Raw genomic sequence first — 24,922 nt, 5'->3', positions numbered from 1 at the left:
CTCCCGGTTTTCTGGAGGTTTATTGGAGATAAGAGTCCCGCCGACTGTCCTGCCCGGGCTGGCTTTGAACCGCGATCCTCAGATCTCAACCTCCTGAGTGGCTGGGATGACAGGCGAGAGCCGCCGGCGCCGGGTGCCCGACATAGTCAAACTGAGGCCGCCCGCGCCCACCCGCTCAAATATGACTATGCAGGCCCCGCCCCTTCCTCCGCCGCTCCGCCTCCCCGGCCGGGCGGCAGTCACACGACTCACCCCAGCGGAAGCCCCGCCCCTTCGGCAGAGCGAGGCCGCGGCGGAGCCGGAGCAGCGCCGCCCTCTGCTGGCGATCGCGGAAACTGCAGGGAGGACGGGGTTCTGGGACCTCGGGACCGAGGGGTCTTGGGATGCGGGCCTTGCATGTACTTAGGGGAGCCATGCGCGTCCTTTGCAGGCTGGAGGAAGGGGCCTCTCCACGCTAGCTTGCTCCCCTGCGCGGATCTGGGGGACCCTGGCCTGGATGGGCACCAGCCGCAGGCCGGGCCGCGCCCACCGGTCGCGGGGGCTCCGGCTTCTCGTGGCTTCCTCCAGACTCTGTTGGGCGCACCCCACCCCCACGTGACCCTCCAAGCCCAGGCCTCCCCAGGCTGCGAGGCTGGGGGCCCTGTGGGGCGCCGCGGGTCCTGAGGGGCGGTCAGTGCGGACGCGGCCGTCGGGGTCGGGCCTGGCGGAGCGCGGCGGGGAGGCGGCAGGCCGGCGCGGCTCCTCCAGCCCCTGGCTGGGCGCTAAGCGGGTCCGCGGACGGACGGTCAGCTGTGTGTTCCCAACAGATTCCCGAGGACCGACGCTGTCCCTGGGGAGGGACCCCGGGACTCACCTTTAGACGTGGGGACCTTCCCGAGCTCGGCCGTGAGACGCTGCGGCCTGCACGGCTGAGGCCGCCTGTTGCTCCTTGAGGCCCGGAGGTGGCGGCTCTCGGCCGGCCCCGCGCCGGCGCCCCTGCTCCGCGCCCGCGCCCCACGCCCCGCGCCCGCGCCTGCGCCCCACGCCCGCGCCCCTGCTCCGCGCCCGCGCCCCACGCCCCGTGCCCCGCGCCCGCGCCTGCGCCCCACGCCCGCGCCCCTGCTCCGCGCCCGCGCCCCACGCCCGCGCCCGCGCCCCTGCTCCGCGCCCCGCGCCCGCGCCCCTGCTCCGCGCCCGCGCCCCACGCCCGCGCCCGCGCCCCTGCTCCGCGCCCCGCGCCCGCGCCCCTGCTCCGCGCCCGCGCCCCACGCCCGCGCCTGCGCCCCACGCCCGCGCCCGCGCCCCTGCTCCGCGCCCGCGCCCCACGCCCCGTGCCCGCGCCTGCGCCCCACGCCCGCGCCCGCGCCCCTGCTCCGCGCCCGCGCCCCACGCCCCGCGCCTGCGCCCCACGCCCGCGCCCGCGCCCCACGCCCCGTGCCCGCGCCCCGCGCCCGCGCCCCTGCTCCGCGCCCCACGCCCGCGACCGCGCCCCTGCTCCGCGCCCCACGCCCCGCGCCCCACGCCCCATGCCCGCGCCCCTGCTCCGCGCCCCGCGCCCGCGCCCCGTGCCCGCGCCCGCGTCCCACGCCCCGTGCCCGCGCCCCGCGCCCGCGCCCCGCGACTGAGGCACTGGCAGGAGAGAAGACGCTTTGCACTGAACAATGCAGCTATCCGAGCCGGGCCCGGGCGCACGCCTGTCATCCCAGCTATTTGGGAGACTGGGAACCGAGATGGCGGTTCAAAGCCAGGCCGGGCAAGAAGGGCTGTGAGACTCTAAGTGGGGCTGGGAAGGTGGCTCAGTGGTAGAGCACTTGCCTCGCGTGCCTGAGGCCCTGGGTTCGATTCCTCAGCACCACATAAGCAAAATGAAAAAGCCGGAAGTGGCACTGTGGCTCAAGTGGTAGAGCGCTAGCCTTGAGCTGAAGAGCTGAGGGACAGCGCCCAGCCCAGCGTTCAGGCCTCAGAACCGGACCCAAAAAAAAAAGCTCTGCGGGGACTCGGGCCGGCTCCCGGGCCGCGCCGCAGGCTCTGGTGGAGGAGGCCAGGCCGGGGCCTCGCTGAGGAGCGGCCGGCCAGACCTGGCGGGCCGGGGCGGGGCGGAGGCGCAGCAGCTGCGGCCCGGGGACCATGGGGGGGGGGGGGGGGAAACAATGGCCCGGGACAAAGGCCGGGATGCCGGGCGCGCCGCCGCCGCCAGGGCGTCTGAAGGGCACGGCGGGGCCCATTGTCCGCGGGGAGGCAGGTGACCAGAGCTAAAAATACCCGGCCGGCCCGGGCAGGCCGAGGCGGGGGCTGACGGCCTGGGTTCGAAGCCCAGCGCTGCCCCTGCCCACTGGGCCTTTTTTCTCTTTCTTTTGGTCGGTCGTGGAGCTTGAACTCGGGGCCTGGGCGCTGCCCCTGCGCTCCAGCCACAGCGCCACTTCCGGTTTTCCGGTGGTGTATCGGAGATCAGAGTCTCGCGGACTGTTGTGCGGGCTGGCGGATCCTCGGATCTCAGCCTCCTGGAATGACAGGCGCGAACCCCGGCGCTCTGCGGTTCTTGGTGTTGGTTTTGGGGTCTCAATCCCGACCCCCCTCCCGCCACCCGATGAACCCTCCCGGGTCCTGCGTCCCCCCACCTTCCTGTGCGGGGAGCTGGTCGGTTCTACAGTCAGTCCACGACCCTCGTCACGGGGCGGGAGCTGGGACCCCGGCCCTCCGCGCCTGCTCCCCGTGACCGCGCGTGGGGGGCACGAAGAGCGGGGCACGGCGCCGAGAAGGGAGGTGCGAGGGTGCGGGTGCGGGTCTCTGCGCCCGGGCGTGGAGGGCGCGTGCGCGGCGACCCCCCAGAGCCCAGGGGCCCCGCCCCCCCCACCCGGCCGACCTCGCTCTAACCTTGACGGCATTCCGGGCCCGGCCACGGCGGCCCTGACTTCAGCGGAAAGGCACGGGGCCGGGGGGGGGGGGGGGGGCGGGGGCGCGGCGCCCTCACCTAGCGCCGGGGCCGCGGTTATTTTTAGCGCCCCGAGGTATTTATTGTCGGGCGGCGCGGCCAGGTGCCCGGCAGCGCGGTCGGCACCATGGTGAGCCCGCGGTCCCCACGGCCGCGCCCCGGCCCCGGCCGCACCGCAGCCGCACCGCACCCGGCCCCGCCGCGCCCCGGCCCCCGCCGCGCCCCGGCCCCCGCCTCCCCGGCCGCACCGCGCCCCGGCCCGGCACAGCTGGCGGCACGGCCGGGGCTCGAACGCGGGGCCTGCGCCGACCCCAGCTCTTCACTCAAGGCCGCAGCGCCGCGCGCAGCTTTTGGGGTTCACCGGGGCGAGTCCCCGGCTCCCGCCCGCCGGCTGCGGCAGGGACCTCGGGCTGGCGGCGGGGACGGAGGGGACGGCGGACGGCGGGCGGATGGCGGGCGGCGGACGGCGGGTGGACGGCGGGCGGACGGCGGGGACGGTGGGTGGACGGAGGGGACGGCAGGCGGCGGGGACGGAGTGGACGGCGGGCGGGCGGCGGGGACTGCGGGGACGGAGGGGACGGCGGGCGGCGGGGACGGCGGGGACGGCGGGTGGACGGAGGGGACGGCGGGGACGGCGGGTGGACGGAGGGGACGGCGGGCGGCGGGGACGGAGGGGACGGCGGGGACGGCGGGTGGACGGAGGGGACGGCGGGTGGACGGAGGGGACGGCGGGCGGCGGGGACGGAGGGGACGGCGGGTGGACGGAGGGGACGGCGGGCGGCGGGGACGGAGGGGACGGCGGGCGGCGGGGGCGGCGGGGACGGAGGGGACGGCGGGGACGGCGGGTGGACGGAGGGGACGGCGGGCGGCGGGGACGGAGGGGACGGCGGGGACGGCGGGTGGACGGAGGGAACGGCGGGCGGCGGGGACGGAGGGGACGGCGGGTGGACGGAGGGGACGGCGGGCGGCGGGGGACGGAGGGAACGGCGGGCGGCGGGTGGACGGAGGGGACGGCGGGCGGCGGGGGCGGCGGGGACGGAGGGGACGGCGGGGCGGGCGGCGGGGACGGCGGGGACGGCGGGGCGGGCGGCGGGGACGGGGGGGGGACGGAGGGGGCGGCGGGGACGGGGGGGGACGGAGGGAGCGGCGGGGACGGCGGGCGGGCGGGCGGGCGGCGGGGACGGCGGGCGGGCGGGCGGGCGGCGGGGACGGCGGGCGGGCGGGCGGGCGGCGGGGACGGCGGGCGGGCGGGCGGGCGGCGGGGACGGGGGGGGGGGGACAGAGGGGGCGGCGGGGACGGCGGGCGGAGGTCCGACCCCCCCCACGCCGCCTCGCGGCGGAGCCGCTGCAAACCGGGGCCCACGGGGGCGGCGGGGGGCCTGGGCCCCCATCTCCAGGCCTCGGCCGCGCCCCACGACCGCTTCTTCCCCAGGCCCCAAAGAAAGCCAAGAAGAGAGCAGAGGGCGCCAACTCCAACGTCTTCTCCATGTTCGAGCAGACGCAGATCCAGGAGTTCAAGGAGGTGGGGAGGGGGCGGGCGGGCACGGGGAGGGGGCGGGCGGGCACGGGGAGGGGACGGGCGGGCACGGGGAGGGGGGCAGGCGGGGGCGGGCAGGGGGGCGGGGATGGGTCAGGCGGGCACGGGGAGGGGGCGGGGGCGGGGAGGGGGCAGGCGGGCACGGGGAGGGGGGCAGGCGGGCACGGGGAGGGGGGCAGGAGGGGGCGGGCAGGGGGGCGGGGATGGGGCAGGTGGGCACGGGGAGGGGGCGGGGGCGGGGAGGGGACAGGCGGGCACGGGGAGGGGGGCAGGGGTGGGGGGGCAGACGGGCACGAGGAGGGGGGCAGCGGGTGGGAGGGGGGCAGGCGGTCACAGGGGGGGCAGGGGCGGGGAGGGGGGCAGGGTTGGGAGGGGGGCAGGGAGGGGACAGGCGGGCAGGGGGAGGGGGGCGGGGGCGAGGAGGGGGCAGGCTGGCACGGGGAGGGGGGCAGGGGTGGGGGGGAAGACGGGCACGAGGAGGGGGGCAGGGGGCGGGAGGGGGGGCAGGCGGGCACAGAGGAGGCAGGGGCGGGGAGGGGGGCAGGGATGGGAGGGGGCAGGGGAGGGGGCAGGTGGGCACAGGGAGGGGGCATTGGCAGGAGGGGGACAGGCGGGCACGGGGTGGGGGTGGGAGGGGGGCAGGGGCAGGAGGGGGCAGGCGGGCACGGGGGAGGGGGGCGGGGAGGGGGGGGCAGGGGCGGGAAGGGGCAGGCGGGCACGGGGGGGGGGGGGGCAGGGGGGGGGACTTTCCCTGGCTTCTCGGCCACCCCACTGTGTCTCCCGGCCAGGGTGCCAGGGGCAGAGATTATAGGCGTGAGCCACTATACTGCTTCCAATATCCCACCGTGCTCTGGAAGAGTCCAGAACAGCCCAGTCTGGGTCCTCGGCCCCCAGGCCCGGGGCTAGACGGTGACATGCCCCCCCCCCCCCCACACACACACAGGCCTTCACCATCATGGACCAGAACCGGGACGGCTTCATCGACAAGAACGACCTGAGGGACACGTTCGCCGCCCTGGGTGGGTCCCGACTGTCCTTGTGTGTGTGGGGGGGGGGCTGTGGGGGGGGGGGGCTGCGCGGGGGCAGAGCTGGGTCCCAGCCACCTCCCTCCCCTCCCCCCCTCCCCTGCGGCAGGCCGCGTGAACGTGCGGAGCGAGGAGATAGACGACATGATCAAGGAGGCGCCCGGCCCCATCAACTTCACCGTGTTCCTCACCATGTTCGGGGAGAAGCTCAAGGGTGAGGGGGGGCTGGGGGCATGGCCGCGGGCTGAGGCCTCTGCGCCTTGGGGAGCCCTGGCCCTCCCACACTCGTGACCCCCCTCCCATCCAGGGGCAGACCCCGAGGAGACCATCCTCAACGCGTTCAAGGTGTTCGACCCCGAGGGCAAGGGGGTGCTGAAGGCCGACTAGTGAGTAGCTGGGGGACTGGGAGCCCCACTGTCCCACCCCTACACGGATTGCAGCCCCCTCTCTTCCCCCCAGTGTCCGGGAGATGCTGACCACGCAGGCCGAGAGGTTCTCCAAGGAGGAGGTATGAGGCCGGTGCCCGCCAGGGCTCACACACGAGGAAACTGAGGCTAGGAAGTCAAGTCAGGGGTTGACAGGACGGGGGTGGTGGGGAGGCCCCGAAGTCCCCCTGGGCGCCGCGGCAGGGGCCGCAGGGCCAGGGAGTGCCCTGGGAATGCCCCCGGTGTCCGTGGAAAACACCCCCGTGGCCCGCACGGGCTCAGGTAAAAGCCGCCCCCACCTCCCACCAGACCTATGACTGCACGTGCTCCACTTGCCGTGCCTCAGTTTCCCCGTGTCCAGGCAGAGTCCTTGGAGGCTTCTACAAGCCAGGAGAGGGAGGGAGGGAGGGAGGGGTGGGTGCCCGCAACAGGCCAAGCCACCCACCCGCCCCCCCGCCCCCCCGGGCCTGGGCCACAGCCCCCTGCGCCTCCCTCCGCAGATCGACCAGATGTTCGCCGCCTTCCCCCCCGACGTGACAGGCAACCTGGACTACAAGAACCTGGTCCACATCATCACCCACGGCGAGGAGAAGGACTGAGCCCGGGCACCCCTAAACCCCCCTACACCCCCCCACCCTGTGACCCAGCCCCCACCCGCCGCCTGCATCCTCACCCTGTGCGGGGCTGATGCAAATAAACAAGGTCCGTGCGTGCGTGCGTGGCCGCCTTCACGCTGCTTCCTGTGCGGCTCACAGGCCGGCGCCGGCGCAGAGTCCGGAGGACTCTTCACTAGTGAGAGACCCTTGCTGCCACGCGGGGCGCTTTCCAACAAGGGCCCCACTTAACAGGACGGCTGGCTTCCTCGTAGTTTTCATCTCCCCCTTCTGGGGCTCGGGGTGAGGAGGGGACCCTCGCGCAAATGCTGCACTCACTAAGCAAACACTGAACCCCTGAAGCACAATTTAGGGAAAGCGGGTGCTGTATGTGCGCGTGTGTGTGCGTGTGTGAAGCTGGGTCAGGCCTTGGCTCCACTCTGACCAGAGCCGGCTACAGCGGCAAGATCCCAAGGAAAGCAAGGGCTAGCCTGCGGGTTGGGGGTGCTGCACCATCTGGGCTCCCCAGTTCTGCCTGCGCTCAGGGGGCGCCGCCCTTCTGTCCATGGGGGGGAGGGGCGCCTTGGCGTCAGAGATGCCCCCGGCCCCCAGGACAGCGCCACTCGCCCTTGTGCAGGAGCTGGGAAGGCGATGCCCCAAAGAGCAAGCAGGGAGGGGGCAGGGTCAGAGGACCCCAAACCCAAGGTTGGGGCACAGCCAAGGCCCAGGAGGGGAGGAGGGGAAGAGCCGGTGCCAGAGCACCCTCCCCCCCCAGCCCCCCCGCTCCGCCATGGCCAGCTGCTCCCGCGTGACTGCACACACGGAGCGCGTGAAAACACCGTGGGGTGGGTGCAGGTGGCTCACGCCTGGCATCCCAGCAACTCAGGAGGCTGAGATCTGAGGATCACGGTTCAAAGCCAGCCGGGCAGGAAAGCTGGCGAAACTCTTATCTTCAAAGACCCAGCAAAAAGCCAGAGGTGGTGCTGTGGCTCAAGTGGTAGAGCGCCCGCTTTGAATACAAAGGCTCAGGGACAGCTCCCAGGCCCGAGGGCACAGGAAGGAGGAGAAGAACGGGGTGGGTGGACCGAGTGTTTATTCCCAGCCTCAGAGGCCCCCCTTCTTGGCCTTGTCGTGGTCCCGCGTGTCCCGCCGGGCCTCGCGGCTGCTGCTGCTGTCCCGCATGCTGCCGCTGCTCTCCAGCACCAGCTGCCGCAGCGCACTGTGCTCCAGTGGCCGATCCGCTGCGGGGCAGGGTGGGCCGGGATGGCGCAAGTGAGCACCGGAGCTGGGCCTCCCCGGCACAGGCTGCCCAGCCGCATCTGCCAGGGCCTGGCCTACCAGGTTGGCCGGCCCTGGGTCTGGACACTGTGATGCTCCCACAGAGCACATTTGACCCGGGCGTCCTTTTTAGTGGCTGCATAATACTCCACCAGGTACATTGCATGGGTGAAGGTGACTATTATGGCCCACCATGAGGGGGCATCCTGTCTCTTGTCCCTGGCTGGGGCCCTTTGCTGCCTCTCTGACCCCTGAAAAGCTTTTTGGAAGGATCTCTTTCAAGCTACAAGTGGCCACATCTGACTCCCTCCCCTGAAAAGAGCAGGCCTTGAACCTCAGGGTCACGACTGAACAGCTTCCATTCTGGGCTTAGGGGTCACAAGCAGGGCGAGGCTCAGGCTGGGCACCCAGAGGAGCAGGAGGAGGGCTCACAGAACGGAGGAAGAGAGGCTCCAGGGCCTGGGGTGACAGCTTGGCTTGCTTGCTCACGGCTGGCTCTCTACCACTTGAGCCATGCCCCCAGTCTGGTGTTTTGCTGAAGTTCATTGGAGATAAGAGCCTCTCAGACTGTTTTTTTGGCCCAGGATTGGCATTGAACTGCGATCCTCCAGATCTCCGCCTCCCGAGTAGCTGGGATGCCAGGTTGCGCCACCGCACCTGTCATCTGACTTGCTCACGAGGGGGAGAGGGAGTTTCACACACCCCCGGGGACCTGTGCCCCCCATCATCAGTCCCCAGGCCACCACCACCCCCAGCCAGAGACTGTGCTGGAGGACACTGCCTGCACAGCAAGAGGGGAAACTGAGGCCCGGTGTGCTGCGGGATCGAGACCCAGCAGCCCACCTGGGTGGCAAGGAGGAGCAGCTCACCTTCGTCCAGCTTGTCTATGAGGGGGTCGAAGCCCATCGCCGGGGGGGTCACCTTCACGGGCTCGGGGGGCTTGAGCAGTGCCGAGCCACCCCAGAAGGGGTTCACGAAGCCCCCGGGGACGTCCGCCCTCGGGGCGTACTTCGCCCGCCGCTGTGCCTCGAGCAGCAGCAGCTCATTGGTTCTCTTCTCTATCATGGCTGTGGGAAGAGCAGCCCGCTGGGGAGAAGCAACACGGGCGGGGGACGCGCGGGGACGCACAGGCCCACGCACCATCCCCCCCCAGGCCTTGGCCTACAAGATCCCCACGCTTCTCCCTCCACCACTGCCAGGCGCCACCTGTGCTGTCTATTTTTCTAAAGCTTTCTGGGGTTTTTGGTCAGTATCAGCATTTGAACTCAGGGCCTCTTGCTTGTCCAACTTGCTGACACAACTGACACTCTACCACCTGAGCCACACCTGCAGCCCAGCTTTTTACTGCTTAGTTGGAAAGGGGAGTCTCGGGGACTTTGTCTGCCTGGGCTGGCTACAAGCCATAAATAACACTCGGTTGTCTCAGTGTCCTGGGTAGCCGGGATTATAGGCGTGAGCTACTGTGCTCAGATTTGAACCCAGGCCTTTCCCCCTGCCCCCGCCCTTCCCCCCCCTCCATTCCGGTGGCTGGCAGTGGGGTGCCGGGCTTGGAGGGGCTCACCTAAGTACTTGGGGAGGTTGAGGTCGGAGATGGTGCCCATCTCGCCCAGGTGGCCCTGGATCTCGGTGTTGTCGCAGCCAATCCTCTGGAAGAGCTTCTCCAGGGAGCCCTTGAGTTGGCTCAGCATGCCGCTCAGCTCCCCTTGCCGGGCCTCGCACAGTTCCGCCTTCTCCGTGGCCACCTTCACCTTCTCCTGCGGGTCACGGGTCCTGCCAGGTCAGCCAGGGGGAGGGGGGTCCCCACCAGGGGCTCCAGCACCCCAAGCTGCAGGAACACTCAATGCCTTTTACTTGGGAAGCAGGTCCCCCATGGGGGCCCTGGGGAGTGGGGTGCAGGGTGGGAAGAAAAAGGGATTCTCCTGCGTTGAGGCGTGCTTCAAACAGTACACACAATGACCCGGGTTCAAACCCAGAACCACCGGGGGGGAGAGCGCTTGCTGAGCATGCATGAAGCCCTGGGTTTGATTCCCCAGTGCCACATGAACAGAAAACGCTGGAAGTGTCGCTGTGGCTCAAGTGGTAGAGTGTGAGCCTTGAGCAAAAGAAGCTCAGGGACAGCGCCCAGGCCCTGAGTTCAGGCCCCAGGACTGGCGATCATCATCATCATCATCATCATAATCTGGAAGTGGAGCAGCAGCTCACGTGCTAGAGCACCAGCACTGAGTGGAAAAGCTCAGGGACAGCACCTAGGCCATGAGTTCAAGCCGCAGGCCTGGCGCACACATCACAGAAATACAAAGCAAAGACAAAGTCCACCGAGTATTTGTGGCACTTGGAAGGAAGCCCCACCCCATGGCAGTGCTGAGCCCCAGGGGTCCCCAGGCCTCAGGTCCCCCCCTGAGTCCTCCACCCCAACCCAGGGCAGCTGCCCCAGCACGGAGATGGGGGCAGGGAGAGGGGCCCCTGCGAGCTGAGCCCGTGAGGCCTGTGGGAAATTCCAGCTCCTGACCAGCTGGCTGTGGTGTTCTGCTGCTCCCTTGTGGCCAGATAGAGGTGGCACTGCATCCCCACTGTGATGCAGTAGAGGCTGTGGGCAGGGGATGGGGCAGCCAGACCCACAGACAGGCAGACAGACGGGTTGGTGGGCAGACAGGCAGGCAGACAGGCGGGCAGACAGACAGACAGGCAGGCAGGCAGACATGCAAATAGACAGGTAGGCAGGCAGACAGACAGACAGGTGGGCAGAAAGGCAGACAGGCAGGCAGGCAGGTGGGCAGACAGGCAGACAGATAAGAAAGCAGGCAGGCAAGCAGGCAGACAGGCAGATAGGTAGACAGGCAGGCAGGCAGACATGTAAACAGACAGGTAGGCAGGCAGACAGACAGACAGACAGACAGGCAGGCAGAAAGGCAGACAGACAGGCAGGCAGGTAGACAGACAGGCAGACAGATAAGAAAGCAGGCAGGCAAGCAGGCAGACAGGCAGATAGGTAGACAGGCAGGCAGGCAGACATGCAAATAGACAGGTATGCAGGCAGACAGACAGACAGACAGGTGGGCAGAAAGGCAGACAGGCAGGCAGGCAGACAGATAGACAGGCATACAGACAGGCAGGCAGGCAGACAGACAGACAGGCAGGCAGGCAGGCAGGCAGGCAGACATGCAAACAGTAGTCAGGCAGACAGGCAGGCAGGCAGACAGGCACACAGACAGGCAGACAGGTAGACAGACAAGCAGGCAGACAGACAGGCAGGCAGACAGGTAGACAGACAGATAGGCAGGCAGGCAGGCAGACAGGCACACAGACAGGCAGACAGGCAGGCAGGCAGACAGACAGGCAGGCAGACAGGCAGGCAGGCAGGCAGGCAGGCAGATGGGAGGGCGGGCAGACAGACAGGCAGACATACAGACAGACAAGACAGGCAGACAGGCAGGCAGACAGATGGGCACGCAGGCAGACAGGTAGACAGACAGGCAGGCAGACAGACAGACAGGCAGACAGACAGGCAGGCAGGCAGGCAGGCAAGCAGGCAGACAGGCAGGCAGACAGGTAGACAGACAAGCAGGCAGACAGACAGGCAGGCAGACAGGTAGACAGACAGATAGGCAGGCAGGCAGGCAGACAGGCACACAGACAGGCAGACAGGCAGGCAGGCAGACAGACAGGCAGGCAGACAGGCAGGCAGGCAGGCAGGCAGGCAGATGGGAGGGCAGGCAGACAGACAGGCAGACATACAGGCAGACAAGACAGACAGGCAGGCAGACAGATGGGCAGGCAGACAGACAGGCAGACATACAGACAGACAAGACAGACAGGCAGGCAGGCAGACAGATGGGCACGCAGGCAGACAGGTAGACAGACAGGCAGGCAGACAGACAGACAGGCAGGCAGGCAAGCAGGCAGACAGGCAGGCAGACAGGTAGACAGACAAGCAGGCAGACAGGTAGACGGACAGGCAGGCAGACAGGCAGGCAGATAGGCAGACAGACAGGCAGGCAGGCGGGTGGGCAGACAGGCAGGCAGACAGACAGACAGGCAAACAGGCAGACAGACAGACAGACAGACAGGCCGGCAGGCAGGCGGACAGACAGAGAGACCCAGCTCACCTCCATCTGCTTCAGCGCCAGCTGGCTGTCATCCTGGTCTATCTGCTGCTGAGACCGCAGTTGGATGATGGCGTCCTACCCGGGAGAGAATCTCAGGGTGAGAAACAGAGTGCTCCTTCCCCATCCCCCAACACCCCACCTGACACTCTGCCCGCCAGACCCTCCCCCACACCCTACCTGACACCTGGCCTGACAGACACCCTGCCTACACCTCACCAACTGACAACCCCTGACACCCCCTGCGGCCCCAGGGCCCTTTTGAGCAGCTCCAGGACCCTGGTCCCTGCTGGCCCATGGAGCTCCCGCGCTTCTTAATGAAAAGGGGGTGCTGGCACAGTGCGTGGCGACTGTCTAGAATGAGACGGTTGGCAGGACTTTCTAACCTTCTGCCTGCTCTAAGATTGGGTACTGCTCAGTCTGGGGACCTGCTGTGTCCTCGCCCCAACTCCTGTGGCCCCTGCCACCATGAGGCCTGGTGGAGTCTGGTCTTCCCGCCTTCCAGGTCCACACATCCTGCAATGCTACACATGGCCACCAGAGGGCAGCGGCTCAGCGCCTTGGCCTGAGGTGGCCAAGGGGACCTGGGAAAGAATCAAACTCAGGAGTTTGGGGTGAACTTGGAGCCCTTCTCCTCCAGAGAACCTCATGGCCCACGAGGAACATGAGATGCTGTTGGGTCTGATGTTCTGTGGGAGGACACGAGGTCTGATTTTCCCGTGGAACACCTGATGTCTCAATACTTGTGAATACTAAGGTAAAGCCAGTGTTAGAACCCTGCAGGCTTTTTTTTTTTTTTTTGGGTCCGGTCATGGGGCTTGAACTCTGGGCCTGGGCGCTGTCCCTCAGCTCTTCAGCTCAAGGCTAGCGCTCTACCACTTGAGCCACAGCGCCACTTCCGCCTTTTTTCTTTTTGCTTATGTGGTACTGAGGAATCGAACCCAGGGCCTCAGGCATGCAAGGCAAGCGCTCTACCACTGAGCCACCTTCCCAGCCCATCCCTGCAGGCTTTTAATTAATTAGTTTTTGCCTGTCCTGGGACTTGAACTCAGGGCCTGGGCACTGATCCTGGGCTTCTTTTGCTCAAGGCTAGCACTCTACCATTTGAGCCACAGCGCCACTTCCAGCTTTTTCTGTGTATGTGGTGCTGAGGAATCAAACCCAGGGCTTCATGCATGCTAGGCAAGTGCTCTACCACTGAGCCACATGCCTAGTCCAGGCTTTTAAATTGCAAACAATCCTTTCAAACCTGAGCCCTACTCTGAGCAGAGAGACTCGACGCCTCGTACCCCATTCCACCCCACCCCTCCTCCGTCTGCTGGTGCCTGTCAAGGATATCGGCCAGCCAGGAGCCATAGAACACAGAGGGGGCCCGACACGGGGAGGCCATGGTGAGACCTTGGGGAGAAAATGCTGTAATGAAGACTTCCCTGCTCCCCGGTGGCCTTGGCCCTGCAGACCAGACATTCTTATGGGGTGATCTTAGTACCCCAAGTTCAAAGATTAATCCTGGGGTCCTCAGCTTAGAGACAGACGCTGTCAATTTTAATAAATAGTTTTTCCAACTCCCTGGTTAACCAGGGGCAGGAGGAGCCTGGCATCTGGGCCTCTGTTTTGGGGCCTCTGTTTCATGTGTGTGCGGAGCTGTCCTCTCCACTGCACTTTGCAATGCCCTTGGGCCTCAGGAATGCCCTGGCGTCTCTGTGGCGGGGACTGACATTGCCCCTCAGGATCAGCGGTGCCCTGAGACCAGATTACCCCAAATGAGGCCCTGCAGTGTGCAGGCTACCTCGATGGGACCCGCGCCCCCCAGGAACCGGACTGCTCCCCTCGAGTGATGACGGCCATGACAACATCTCAGGGACCCCACCAACCAGAGCGAGGTGACCAGCCAGGCCGTCCTGTGCCTGGGACCCTCCAACTCTGCACACCTTTGCCCCGGCCCCTACTTCCCCTCTACTGTGTGCCGTGAAGATGGCGGAGGGTGACCTGGGGTGCCACCTTCCAAAGCCTCCAGCTCTCTCTGCCATACTTCCTTCCTATCACTCTCCCCAGGCTGCGTTTAGCCTGGCAGTGGAGGCCACTGGGAACCTCAAATGTCCTCATGGTGGACACAGGCTGCAGGGCTCAGGGAGGGGAGGTCAGTGGAAGGTCCAGGTCAGTCCTGTCTGGGAGCTCGTTTCCTGGCACCCCCTCTGTGGCCCTGGGCACTGGGCGTGCACAGGAGATGCGCCCAGGTGCCTGTTCTGCAGGCAGTGAAGAGCAGCGGGAGGGTCCCTGGAAGCCAGGCCCAAATCATTACCCAATCCACTGCTGCCCACCCACCTTGCCCTTATTGGATCCCATGTTGTGGACTCCAGCACAAACGGCCAATAGATGTCAGCTTCCATATTTGGTCCAGCCTATGGGGAGCTGCCTTGTGTTTGGCTTCTGCTGAAACACAGCCAATGGGAGGCACAGTCTGGAGACTGGCAGGTGGGAGAAGGCAGTACTTACTTTCCACCTGGCCTATTGCTATTGCTTGTTGCCCATCAATGGTTTTTCTCTAAATCTACCTGTTAGTTCTGTCATTCTGTGGGCCATGTCCAGGCCTTCCTACTATGCCTGTCACCTTCAGTGAGAGACGCCACTCCTTCCCTGGCTCTTGGCATTCACATTGGCCTTCCTGCTACTTATTAAAATGAGCTCACTGTACTTATGGAAGTAAACTTAAACATCCTGTGTTCTAGCTGTGCCTGTCTGCACACAGGAGATGGGGGACTGAGGTGACATCTGTGTGCGGTAAACAGGAAAGCCAGGACCGTGCAGGGGCGGGTGGGGCGGGGAGGGGTTCCACTGAGGTCTCAGTGGCCACAAGACCCAGGCGAATATGGGAGGGCTGATGCATGGCACTAAGGACTGTTTACGTCCTGGGGAGACTAAGGAGTTACGTCGAGAAATTATGGGCTGCACAAAGGCTAGCAGGTTTGTTTCTTGCAGTACTTGTGAGGACCCTTGCACTGCTCTCACGCACCAGGAGGACGGCCGCCAGGGAGCAGACATGGAGGCTTCACGTGCTTCTCTTGTACATTTCTCATCTTGTGGTGGCTCTCCCCCTTACCACCCTTTCAAAATACAAACAGCAATCCTTGGGCCCACCTGGATCTGCTGCGTCTTCTTCTGCACCATCTCCATGTCGTTGTTGAGCTCCGTGAGGTAAGTGAACCGAGCGAAGTTCTTCTCCTCCTTGGCCACGAAGTCCTCGATGAGCTGGTTGAGGTCGCCATTCGAGGTGAACTTGAGCAGGCGCAGGTGCGCCACCTCGTAGCTCTCGAAGCTCTCGCCCTTGCTCTGCTTGCCGTGCTTCTTGATCTTGAGAGCTGGGAAGGTCAGAGAGCGGCGTGGACGTGGACAGGGTGGACTGGGGGGCACAGGCGGGGCATGGGCGGGGCAAAGAGGCGGGTGCCCCCTGCTGCCTGATGGCCCAGCCTGGGCTGAAGCTGGATTTTCCCAGATCAAGTTTTCTGCTTTACCAAGACCCAACTCCACAGCTCCTGTGTGCCAGGCACCGGGCTGGGCTCGGTAGGCACCAGATCTCTGCCCGCAGAGGACCCAGGACAAGGACAGAAAGGAGGAAATCTTCCTCTCACCATGGTGGCCCGAAGGCACGCTGGGTGCTGGGGTGTGGCCTTAGCTGTGTGGCTGTGGTTGGGGACAGTGGTCAGGACAGGGCAGTGCGCACAGCTGAGGAAGGTGAAGGGCACACAGTTCTGGAGAAGGCCCAGCGCTCGGCCAGTTCAAGGCATCCCAACCAGAAAGTTCTCCTTGTTCTCTCTCTAGCCTAGAAACCTGAGGTCTCCCAGGTTCTTCTAAACCCAGTCTCATTCTCTTTGACTTGACCACCACAGGGCCATCAGAAGGAACGTTCTAGGTCCTTCCAGGCATAGCCATGGAACCCCCTTTATGTGTGTCACGGGTTCTCAGCACCACTCTGGGCTCCATGGGATGCCCATCTTGTGGCCTATAGGCCATACGGAAACCACAAGTGACGAACACTGACAACAGGCGGAGGAGGCTGAGGGGTGGCTGGCAGGCGGAAGGGCGGGTGGACCTATGGTTGAGCCGGTGGATGAGTGAGTGGGTGGATGGTTAGGTGGACTGACAAAGGGTCCAAAAGCTAGAAAAGCTTTGGTTGTTTCTTTGTTAATTTTTGTGGGGAAAACATAAGGTTTCTCAGAAACACTTGTAGCGATGCAGTCCCAAGTGAGAAGACAAGAAAAGGAGAAAGAAACCCAAAGAATCAGTGCTGGTGGCTCAAGCCTATGATCCTAGCTACTCAGGAGGCTGAGATCTGAGGATCATGGTTCAAATCCAGCCCGGGCAGAAAAGTCTGAGGGATTCTTTTTTTGTTTTTTTGTTGGTTTTTTTTTTTTGGGTCCGGTCGTGGGGTCTGAACTCTGGGCTTGGGCGCTGTCCCTCAGCTCTTCAGCTCAAGGCTAGTGCTCTACTACTTGAGCCACAGCGCCACTTCCAGCTTTTTTCTTTTTTCTTATGTGGTGCTGAGGAATTGAACCCAGGGTCTCAAGCATGCAAGGCAAGCGCTCTACCACTGAGCCACCTTCCCAGCCCAGTCTGAGGGATTCTTATCTCCAGTAAACCACCAGAAAACCAGAAATGGAGTTGTGGCTCAAGTGGTAGAGCACTAGCTTTGAGTGAAATAAACTCAGGGACAGCACAACAGGTCCCATGTTCAAGCCCCATAACCAACCAAAAACAAACAAAAATAAAATCTTCATAGATGTCTGAAGTGTGGCTCAGTGGTAGAATGGATAAAATGCAAAGCATGCACAAGGTTTGTTATTTTTGGTGTCTGTGGGGCTTGAACTCAAAGCCTGGGCACTGTGCCTAAGCTTTTTTGCTAGAGGCTGGTGCTCTACCCAGAGCTCCACTTCTGGTTTTTACAGCTCCACTTCTGTTTTTTTTTTTTTTTTTGGTGGCAAATTAGAGATAAGAGTCTCACGGATTTTCCTGCCTGGGCTGGCTTTGAACCACGATCCTCAGATCTCAGCCTCCTGAGTGGCTAGGATGACAGGCATGAGCCTCCAGAGCCAACCTCACCTTGGATTTTATCAGCTACCTTGGGTATTATTTGCTGATGGGAGGATCAGGGGAAGGAGGGGGTACCTTCCTCCTGTTTGGCCTGCTCCTCGAATTCAGAGCGGTCGTTGAGCTTGAAGAGCAGGAATGACTTGAGCTTGCTCTCGTGGTCGTACACGCGCTCCAGCTCTCGGATCTCCAGGTTGTACTGTGAGATGTCCTTCTGCTGGCGCTCCTTCATGGCGGTCGTCCGTGCCATCGCCTCCACCCTGCGGGGTCAGGCCTGTCCCGAAGTGTCCTCCCCTTCCTCTCTCCCTCTCCCAGCCAGTCAGGGGACTTCCTGCCTGGCCCGGCCATCCATTTTTAAGTATCAGAAGAAATACTGAACAACTAGAGCTGTGAGCTCCAGATTGCCCTGAGGGGGATTTTCCTATCCCCACTCTACCACCGTCATTACCACCAGGACTGCCAGTGACACCATCAGCAACATCTCCACCTCCACCACCACCATCGTCATCATCAGCACCACCATCATCATCGCCACCACCACTATAGTAACAGCATCACTACATCACCACCACCACCATCACTATCATCATCATCACTACCACCAGCACCATCACTATAGTAACAGCATCACTACACTACCATCACCATCATCACCATCACTATTGGAATCCCTACATCACCACCACCAGCATCACCACCAGCACCACCACCAGCACCACCACCACCGGTGCTAGTCACATGCTCCTATTTGGTGAGTCTTCCCACCGTGTGAAGAATGCCTATACTCCTGGAAGCCACAGTCGAACCCAGCCACGCATGGCGCTGCCGCTCGCTCTCTTCGGGGCAGACTAAGAAACCCCGGGGGCGGCAGCGCCTCCGCTGCACATCTGCCACTCACCGCGGCTCAGTGGCCATAGCAACTCTAAAGTGGGGTTCACCAAAATCTCTCGGGCAGTGGCAGGGTTGGGAGCCCGGAGTTGCTAGCTGCCCCAGGCTCCAGGCAGCAGTACAGGGGCTCCGGCTCCTAGCCAGCCCCCCCACCGCACCCCCACCATGCCCAGCCACGCTTCCCCTCCTACCCTCCTCCCTGCCTTCCCCCCCAGCCCACCTCTGTCTGTACGCCTGCGCAGATTGCTCGATGGCCATGTTCATGGTCTTCTTCTGTGTGAGCAAGCGCTTGTGCAGCTGCTGGTAGACGTTGTCATAGGCCGCCTTCTCAAAGCGAAGCGTGTCAATCTCCTCCCGGATCCTGGTGTTGGCGCTCATCATCTTGTCAAAGTGAACTGTGACCTGCAGAGAGGGCCCGTCCTGGGGTATGGTCCGCGGATGGGGGGCCATGTGATGGCCCGCAGCCTCGGGGTGACACTCCAAGGGCCTCCTGGGAGACAGTGTCCCTAGGGAGGCAAAACATCACCTCCTAGTAAGAGCGACTACCCCAGATTAAAGAAATGTAAAGTGGGCACTGGTGGCTCCCTCCTGTGATCCCAGCTACCGGGGAGGCTGAGAGATCAGAGGATCACAATTTGAAGCCAGCTGGGCAGAAAGGGTCTAAGAGACTCATCTCCAGTTAACCAGCAAAAAGCCAGAAGTAGAGCTATGGTTCAAATGATAAAGTGCCAACCTTGAGCAACAAAGCTACACAAGAGTGCAAGGTGCTGAGTTCAAGCCCCAGTACTGCCACAAGAGAAAGAGAGAGAAAAAGCAAGTCAGGAAGGAAAGAAGGGAGGGAAGGAGGGAGGGACTTAAGAGACCTAACAATTACATGAATTTTTATATAGATGTTGATTAAATCAACACTGGGTACCAGTGGCTCACACCTGTGATTCTAGCTACTCAGGAGGCCGAGATCTGAGGATCATGGTTCAAAGACAGACCAAGCAGGAAAGTCCCTAAGATTCTTTTTTGTTGTTGTTGTTGGTTTTTTGTCAGTCGTGGGGCTTGGGCTCTGTAGCTCAGCTCTTCAGCTCAAGGCGAGTGCTCTACCACTTGAGCCACAGCACTACTTCCGGTTTTCTGCTGGCTTATTGAAGATAAGTTTCACGGACTTTCCTACTACGGCTGGCTTTGAACCGCGATCCTCAGATCTCAGCCTCCTGAGTAGCTAGGATTACAGGCATGGGCCACTGGCACCCGGTCCATGAGATTCTTTTTTTTTTTTGCTTATGTGGTACTGAGGAATCGAACCCAGGGCCTCAGGTATTCAAGGCAAGCACTCTACCACTGAGCCACCTTCCCAGCCCTCCATGAGATTTTTTTTTTTTTTTGGTCCGGTCGTGGGGCCTGAACTCTGAGTCTGGGCGCTGTCCCTCAGCTCTTCAGCTCAAGGCTAGCACTCTACCACTTGAGCCACAGAGCCACTTCCGGCTTTTTCTTCTTGCTTATGTGGTGCTGAGGAATCGAACCCAGGGCCTCATGCATGCAAGGCAAGCGCTCTACCACTGAGCCACCTTCCCAGCCCCATCCATGAGATTTTTTGGGGGGGTGGGGGTCTGGTCGTGGAGCCTGAACTCTGGGCCTGGGCACTGTCCCTCAGCTGAAGAATCGAACTCAGGGCCTCAGGCATGCAAGGCAAGCGCTCTACCACTGAGCCACCTTCCCAGCCCCCCATCCATGAGATTCTTATATCCAGTTAACCACCAGAAAACCAGAAGTGGTGGTATGGGTCAAAGTGATAGAGTGCTAGCTAGCCTTAAGCAAGAAAAGCTTAGGCACAGTGCCCAGGCCCTAAATTCAAGCCCCATGACCAAAAAAAAAAAAATGTTTGATCAGAGAAACATCTGTAAAGATTGGGTGTTTTGTAATATTAAGGAAATACTCATTTCATTTGCTGCAATACTGGCATGAGGCTTATAAAAAAAGTGTTCAAAGGATGAACCTGTAGAATTTAGAGGTAAAATTGCATAATCCCTTATGTTAATTACTTTAATTAAGGTAAGTAATTTATCTTAAAATACTTCAGGGTAAAAGAGTCATGAAGCAATTAAAGTGAGATGTTAACGATCATTAAACCCAAGTGACAGGTACGTGGGTGTTTATTATTTTATTCCCCCTCTTTTTCTTAATACATTTCTTGGTTTCTTTGGTGTGTGTGTGTGTGTGTGTGTGTGTGTGTGTGTGTGTGTGTGTGTGTGTGTGTGTGTGTGTGTACTAGTCCTGGAACCTGAACTTCAGGCCTGGGCACTGTCTTAGCTTCTTTGGCTTAAGGCTAGTGTCCTACCACTTGAACCACACCTCCACTTGTGGCTTCTAGCTGGTTAGCTGGAGATTAGAATCTCACAGACGGGCTGGGAAGGTGGCTCAGTGTTAGAGCGCTTTGCCTTGCATGCCTGAGGCCCTGGGTTCGATTCCCCAGCACCACATAAGTAAAAAAAGAAAAAAGCCGGAAGTGGGGCTGTGGCTCAAGTGGTAGAGCACTAGCCTTGAGCTGAAGAGCTGAGTGACAGCGCCCAGGCCCAGAGTTCAGGCCACATGACCGGGCCCAAAAAAAAAAAAAAGAATCTCACAGACTCTGGCGGTGAACTGGGCTGGCTTCCAATCATGATCCTCAGATTTGGGTCTCCTGAGTAGCTGGGATTACAAGTGTGAGCCACGCCCCCAGTGCTTTCACGTTTTCCTGATGGGTTTGTGGATTGGTCCAGCCATGTGGAACAACAGCCCAGAGGCTGCGGGAGAGACAGACAGGGCCAAGTAGCTCCAGCCAGGCCTGGTGGTCAGGGTGTGAGGGAAGCGAGGGCTTTCTTCAGTGAGCCAGTGACAAGACCCTCTAAATCATCCACTTTCCCTCTCGCTGGCTTCTGTCCCCAGAGCTGCAGGTTTCCCAGCCTGAGGACTACGACTGCACCTGCCCCTCCGTTCCTTCTCCCTTCTTGCTTTTCCAGGGGCAGCCACCTCTCCCTCTCTTTTAGTCCACAGTTTGGCAGCGCTGTCCTGCCCTGGTGGAAGAACCAGTCAAGAGTGGTAATGTGACTCAGGTCCATTCTCCCATCCAATGATTGGTTCAGGGCTGAGCACGGCACCCAGGATGGTCCAATAGGAACCTGCCCTGGGACATGACAGGAGGCAGCTGGGGAAGGAATGCTGCCATCCAACTCCTATTGGCATCTGTTGGCGTGGAAGTGGGCGGGGCGGATAGCAGATTCTAAAAGGCTTCCTGGCCTGGGTGTCCACCATTAGCTGTCATTCAAGGAAGGGAGTGAGCTCTGTCAGTGGCCTGTCAGGCACTATTCTTTGCTCTGAGCACAGGGGAGGGGGCTGCAGAACACTCCTCACATACGTACGAAATTCAGACGCATTTCCAAAACTTGGATCTGTTTTTGCAGTTTCTGGGGGCTATTAGACTCTTGTATTTTCATGAAGATCTGTTTTTGGTTTGTGATTTTCTTTTCCATCTGAACAATCTAAAAGGGGGAGAGGGAGGGAGCGCAATTGTGTCCATATTTGCAAGGGTACAAATTTTACAGTTCACTCACCGAAGGGTCCCTGTCGGGGGAGTTTGCCTCAGCTCTTGGATGCCTGCCCCATTCCTCTCACTCTTTGCCACTCTGGGGTAAAGTGAAGCCACTGAGACTTTTGGCTCACGCCTAGGCATGTAAATTTGCCTTACCTCTGGCATAAATGTTCACACCTAAAGTCCTAACTACTCAGGAGGGTGAGATCTGAGCATCAGAGTTCAGAGCCAGACTCCGATCTCCAATTAACCAACAAAAAGAGCTAGAAGTAGTGGTGTGGCTCAAGTGGTAAAGCACCAGTCATGAACAACAACAAAGTCAATCAAGAGCCTGAGGCCCTGAGTTCAAGCCCCAGAATTGTTGTGTGTGCACACACACCTCTTAAAGCAGAGGCATTAGCTGTAACTTCAGTGTTTCTGCCCCTAGTCAGCCTGGTCCCAGAAAGAGAGAATCAACAAGGGCCCCTAACCAGAGCCAGGAAAGATGTAGCTTTAAGCCTCAGAAACTCGGGAAGGGGTGATGTTTGCTACTCACCTTCACTAGCTGATGCACCCATCTGTGCTGAGCTAGGAAGCAGCCTGGGGACCATGGGGTGTTAACGGAGCTGGCTAATCGCACTGCAGCCCAGAGGATGCAGGGAGGTGTCAACAACACCCAGAGTGCACCTGGAGGGCTCTCCCTGGGGAATCGGGCAGGCACTGCCGGCCTGGGGCATTCTGGGTGCCCTGGTCCTGACCTAGGGCGAACCCCCTGGGACATGCACCTTGTCGTCCAGTTCAGCCAGCAGCATCTTCATGGAGCTGATCAGGGTCTCATAGTCCTGCTTGGTCTGCATCAGGAAGCGCAGCTCCACGTAGTTTTTCTGGTTTAGGTGGACATTTTTCGAGGACTTGAGGAGACTCAGCACCAGCATGAGTTCCTCGTGTTCTGCTTTCAGACTCTGGATTTCCTTCCTGAGGGAGGGAGGGCTTAGTCAGCCTCTATATGCACCCTAAAATGATGCCTGCGGAGGCTCCCGTGCATTAGGAGTCTGAGATGAGAGCTACCCTGGGCCCCAAGTCCCAATCTCCCCAGGGGAAACTCTGGGCCGCACCTGTGAGAGAACGCGCCGTCTGCAGACAGGGGCCGGGACTGCCCGGCCTCAGCCCCTCCACGGCCCCTCGGCGTGTCTGCAGACAGGGGCCCGGACTGCCCGGCCTCAGCCCCTCCACGGCCCCTCGGCGTGTCTGCAGACAGGGGCCCGGACTGCCCGGCCTCAGCCCCTCCACGGCCCCTCGGCGTGTCTGCAGACAGGGGCCGGGACTGCCCGGCCTCAGCCCCTCCACAGCCCCTCGGCGTGTCTGCAGACAGGGGCCGGGACTGCCCGGCCTCAGCCCCTCCACGGCCCCTCGGCGCTCTGCTCACCGCACGCGCAAGCAGGCCCTCTCCAGTAACGAGCAAACGTGCCGGGTGGGATTTTCAGGTTTGCCTCCACACATCACTTCAACGGCATCCCAATTTCTTCCCCCTCCCCGCTTCCAGCCCTGGGTGTTGAACTCTGGCCTGGGCGCCGTCCCTCAGCTCTTCAGCTCAAGGCGAGCGCTCTACCACTTGAGCCACAGCGCCACTTCCGGCTTTTTCTGTCGTGCTGAGGAATCGAACCCAGGGCTTCGTGCATGCCAGGCAAGCACTCGACCGCTGAGCCACGTTCCTGGCCCCAGGACACCCCAATTTCAAGGGTTCTCAAAGGACACGCGGGCCCTGGGCGTCTCCAGCCTCCCGCGGGAATTCCCCGCTCTCCGGCGGGACCTGGCGGCGAACAGCCACGCCCACTCCATCACTAGGGCCCGCCCCGCCTGCAGCCGCAGCTGATTGGACCAGGAATAGACCCCTAAGCCAATCAGAGCCTCCTCCTCCGGGGAATTTGGGGTTGGGATGCAGTCGAGGCAAACTGTGGGGCTGGAGACGATCCTTGAACAGCTCACGAGGGGAGAGGCGCGAGAACCAGACAGGGCCTTACCAGAGACCCGCGGGCCCCGCCTGGGTCCTGGAGTAGCCTCCCCCCTCCCAAGTGGGCTTGTCGGGAAACAAGTCCTGGGGGGGGGAACGCCACGGCCCACCATCCTCCGTGAGAGGCCCTCACGGCTGGCTGCCCCCCCCCGTCACTCACGGCTGGCTGGCCCCCCCATCACTCACGGCTGGCTGCCCCCCCCCGTCACTCACGGCTGGCTGGCCCCCCCATCACTCACGGCTGGCTGCGCCCCTCCCCAGGTCACTCACGGCTGGATGCCCTCCCCCCCCCCCCGTCACCCACGGCTGGCTGGGCCCTCCCCTCTCCCCCCTCCTGCCCTCCCCACTGCCCCCGATCACTCACTGCTGACTGGCCACCTTCTGCTGGCTGCGGAAGTTGAAGGACTTTCGGCTCTGCACCATCTTCCGAAACTGCTGCCGCACCTTGCGGAGCTCCGTCTCGGCCATCTGCTCGCGCGCCCTCTCTGAGGGCTCCCCAGGGCCCTTCCACTCCTTCCTCCTGTACTTCTTAGACTGTGAGACGCGGGGGCCAAGGGTCAGGGGGCCGGGCAGGCCGCGTGGGGGGCGGGGGCAGCCGGACCCACCCTCCTCTGCCCGATGTCAGAAGTTGGGCCTCCCTCCCTGCCTCCCCTACAGTGGGCACAGGGAAGGGGCGTTCTCCGAAGGCCTGGGTTCGAGTCCAAGCGCTACCACTTGGTGAGTCTTTGAACATCACAATGCCTCCAGTCTATAAGATAACGCTCCGGGCGCGACAGGAGAGCAGAACGTGGGGACACTGTGCGGCCTGTCCCCAGGGCTGCCGCCACCTACCAGCATCATCGCCGGGGACTCGGGCTCTCCTTCCTCTCAGACACCGGACCCAGGGAGGCTGAAGCGGGTCGCGCCTCTGTCCCCCTCTGTCCCTCTGTCCTAATATCCTGTCCACAGAGGCAAAAGAGGGAGACTTTTGGGGCCACGCTGCGGGTGGCCAGGTCCCAGGGCGTCGCCCGATCCCAGGTGCACACAGCCCCTGGCTCTGCAGCAGATGGCGGGGTGCGGGAGGAGCCCCCACCCCCTCAAAGCCGCGTCTGTCGGGAACTTGTTCCTCTTCCAAGTTATTCTCAGGACTTGGGCAGCTGGGCAGGCATGCCATTTGCCCTGCTCCTCCCGAGCTCCCAAGGAAAGAGGGTAAGATGAGGGGACGCCCCCGGGGGGAAGACACGCGGCACCCGCACCCGCCAGCGGGAAGCATAGGTGTGCTGGGCGGGTGGGCACAGGATGGCGGAGGACAAGGCCCAAGGCGCCCGCAGAGCCCTGAATTTCCTGCGATAAGTCCCGCCCCTCAATCTGTCACTCAAGCCCGACCACACTCTACCCATTTCCTGATTGGAGCATAGGACTCTGGGTGAGCCAATCAGAATGCCAGTGTTCTGCCTAATCTGCATATGTTATTTTATTTTATCTCTCAGCCAGTAGTGGGGCTCGAACTCAGGGCCTAGGCGCCATCCCTGAGCTTTTTCCTCTCAAG

The 24,922-nt window shown here is 62.6% G+C and overlaps 2 protein-coding genes across 3 annotated transcripts; one reads left to right on the top strand and one right to left on the bottom strand.

Moving 5' to 3' along the window:
• Positions 1 to 2,859: 2,859 nt before the first annotated feature.
• Myl2 (myosin light chain 2) lies at positions 2,860 to 6,611 on the top strand. 2 transcript variants are annotated; one of them, XM_042669022.1, is made up of 7 exons: positions 2,860 to 2,903; positions 4,344 to 4,433; positions 5,392 to 5,467; positions 5,583 to 5,687; positions 5,781 to 5,859; positions 5,933 to 5,981; positions 6,399 to 6,611. In XM_042669022.1, the coding sequence occupies exons 2-7, from the start codon at positions 4,398 to 4,400 to the stop codon at positions 6,495 to 6,497; spliced, it is 444 nt and encodes a 147-aa protein (XP_042524956.1). In that variant the 5' UTR covers positions 2,860 to 2,903; positions 4,344 to 4,397; the 3' UTR covers positions 6,498 to 6,611. The 2 variants fall into 2 exon arrangements, with proteins under 2 accessions (XP_042524956.1, XP_042524955.1); XM_042669021.1 differs by lacking the exon at positions 2,860 to 2,903 and adding an exon at positions 2,968 to 3,041.
• Positions 6,612 to 7,595: 984 nt separating this feature from the next.
• Ccdc63 (coiled-coil domain containing 63) lies at positions 7,596 to 24,660 on the bottom strand. The gene is made up of 11 exons (XM_042668952.1): positions 24,226 to 24,660; positions 23,759 to 23,928; positions 22,169 to 22,358; positions 21,235 to 21,354; positions 18,066 to 18,247; positions 17,036 to 17,217; positions 15,011 to 15,231; positions 11,876 to 11,950; positions 9,331 to 9,523; positions 8,639 to 8,836; positions 7,596 to 7,732 (listed from the first exon to the last, which is right to left on the bottom strand). Exons 1-11 carry the CDS (start codon positions 24,232 to 24,234, stop codon positions 7,596 to 7,598), a joined length of 1,677 nt encoding a protein of 558 aa, XP_042524886.1. The 5' UTR covers positions 24,235 to 24,660.
• Positions 24,661 to 24,922: the final 262 nt, after the last annotated feature.

This window comes from Dipodomys spectabilis, unplaced genomic scaffold, assembly GCF_019054845.1.
Source record: "Dipodomys spectabilis isolate Male_0828 unplaced genomic scaffold, ASM1905484v1 ptg000480l, whole genome shotgun sequence".
Lineage (NCBI taxonomy): Eukaryota > Metazoa > Chordata > Mammalia > Rodentia > Heteromyidae > Dipodomys > Dipodomys spectabilis.
This window is presented reverse-complemented; position numbering and strand designations above follow the sequence as displayed.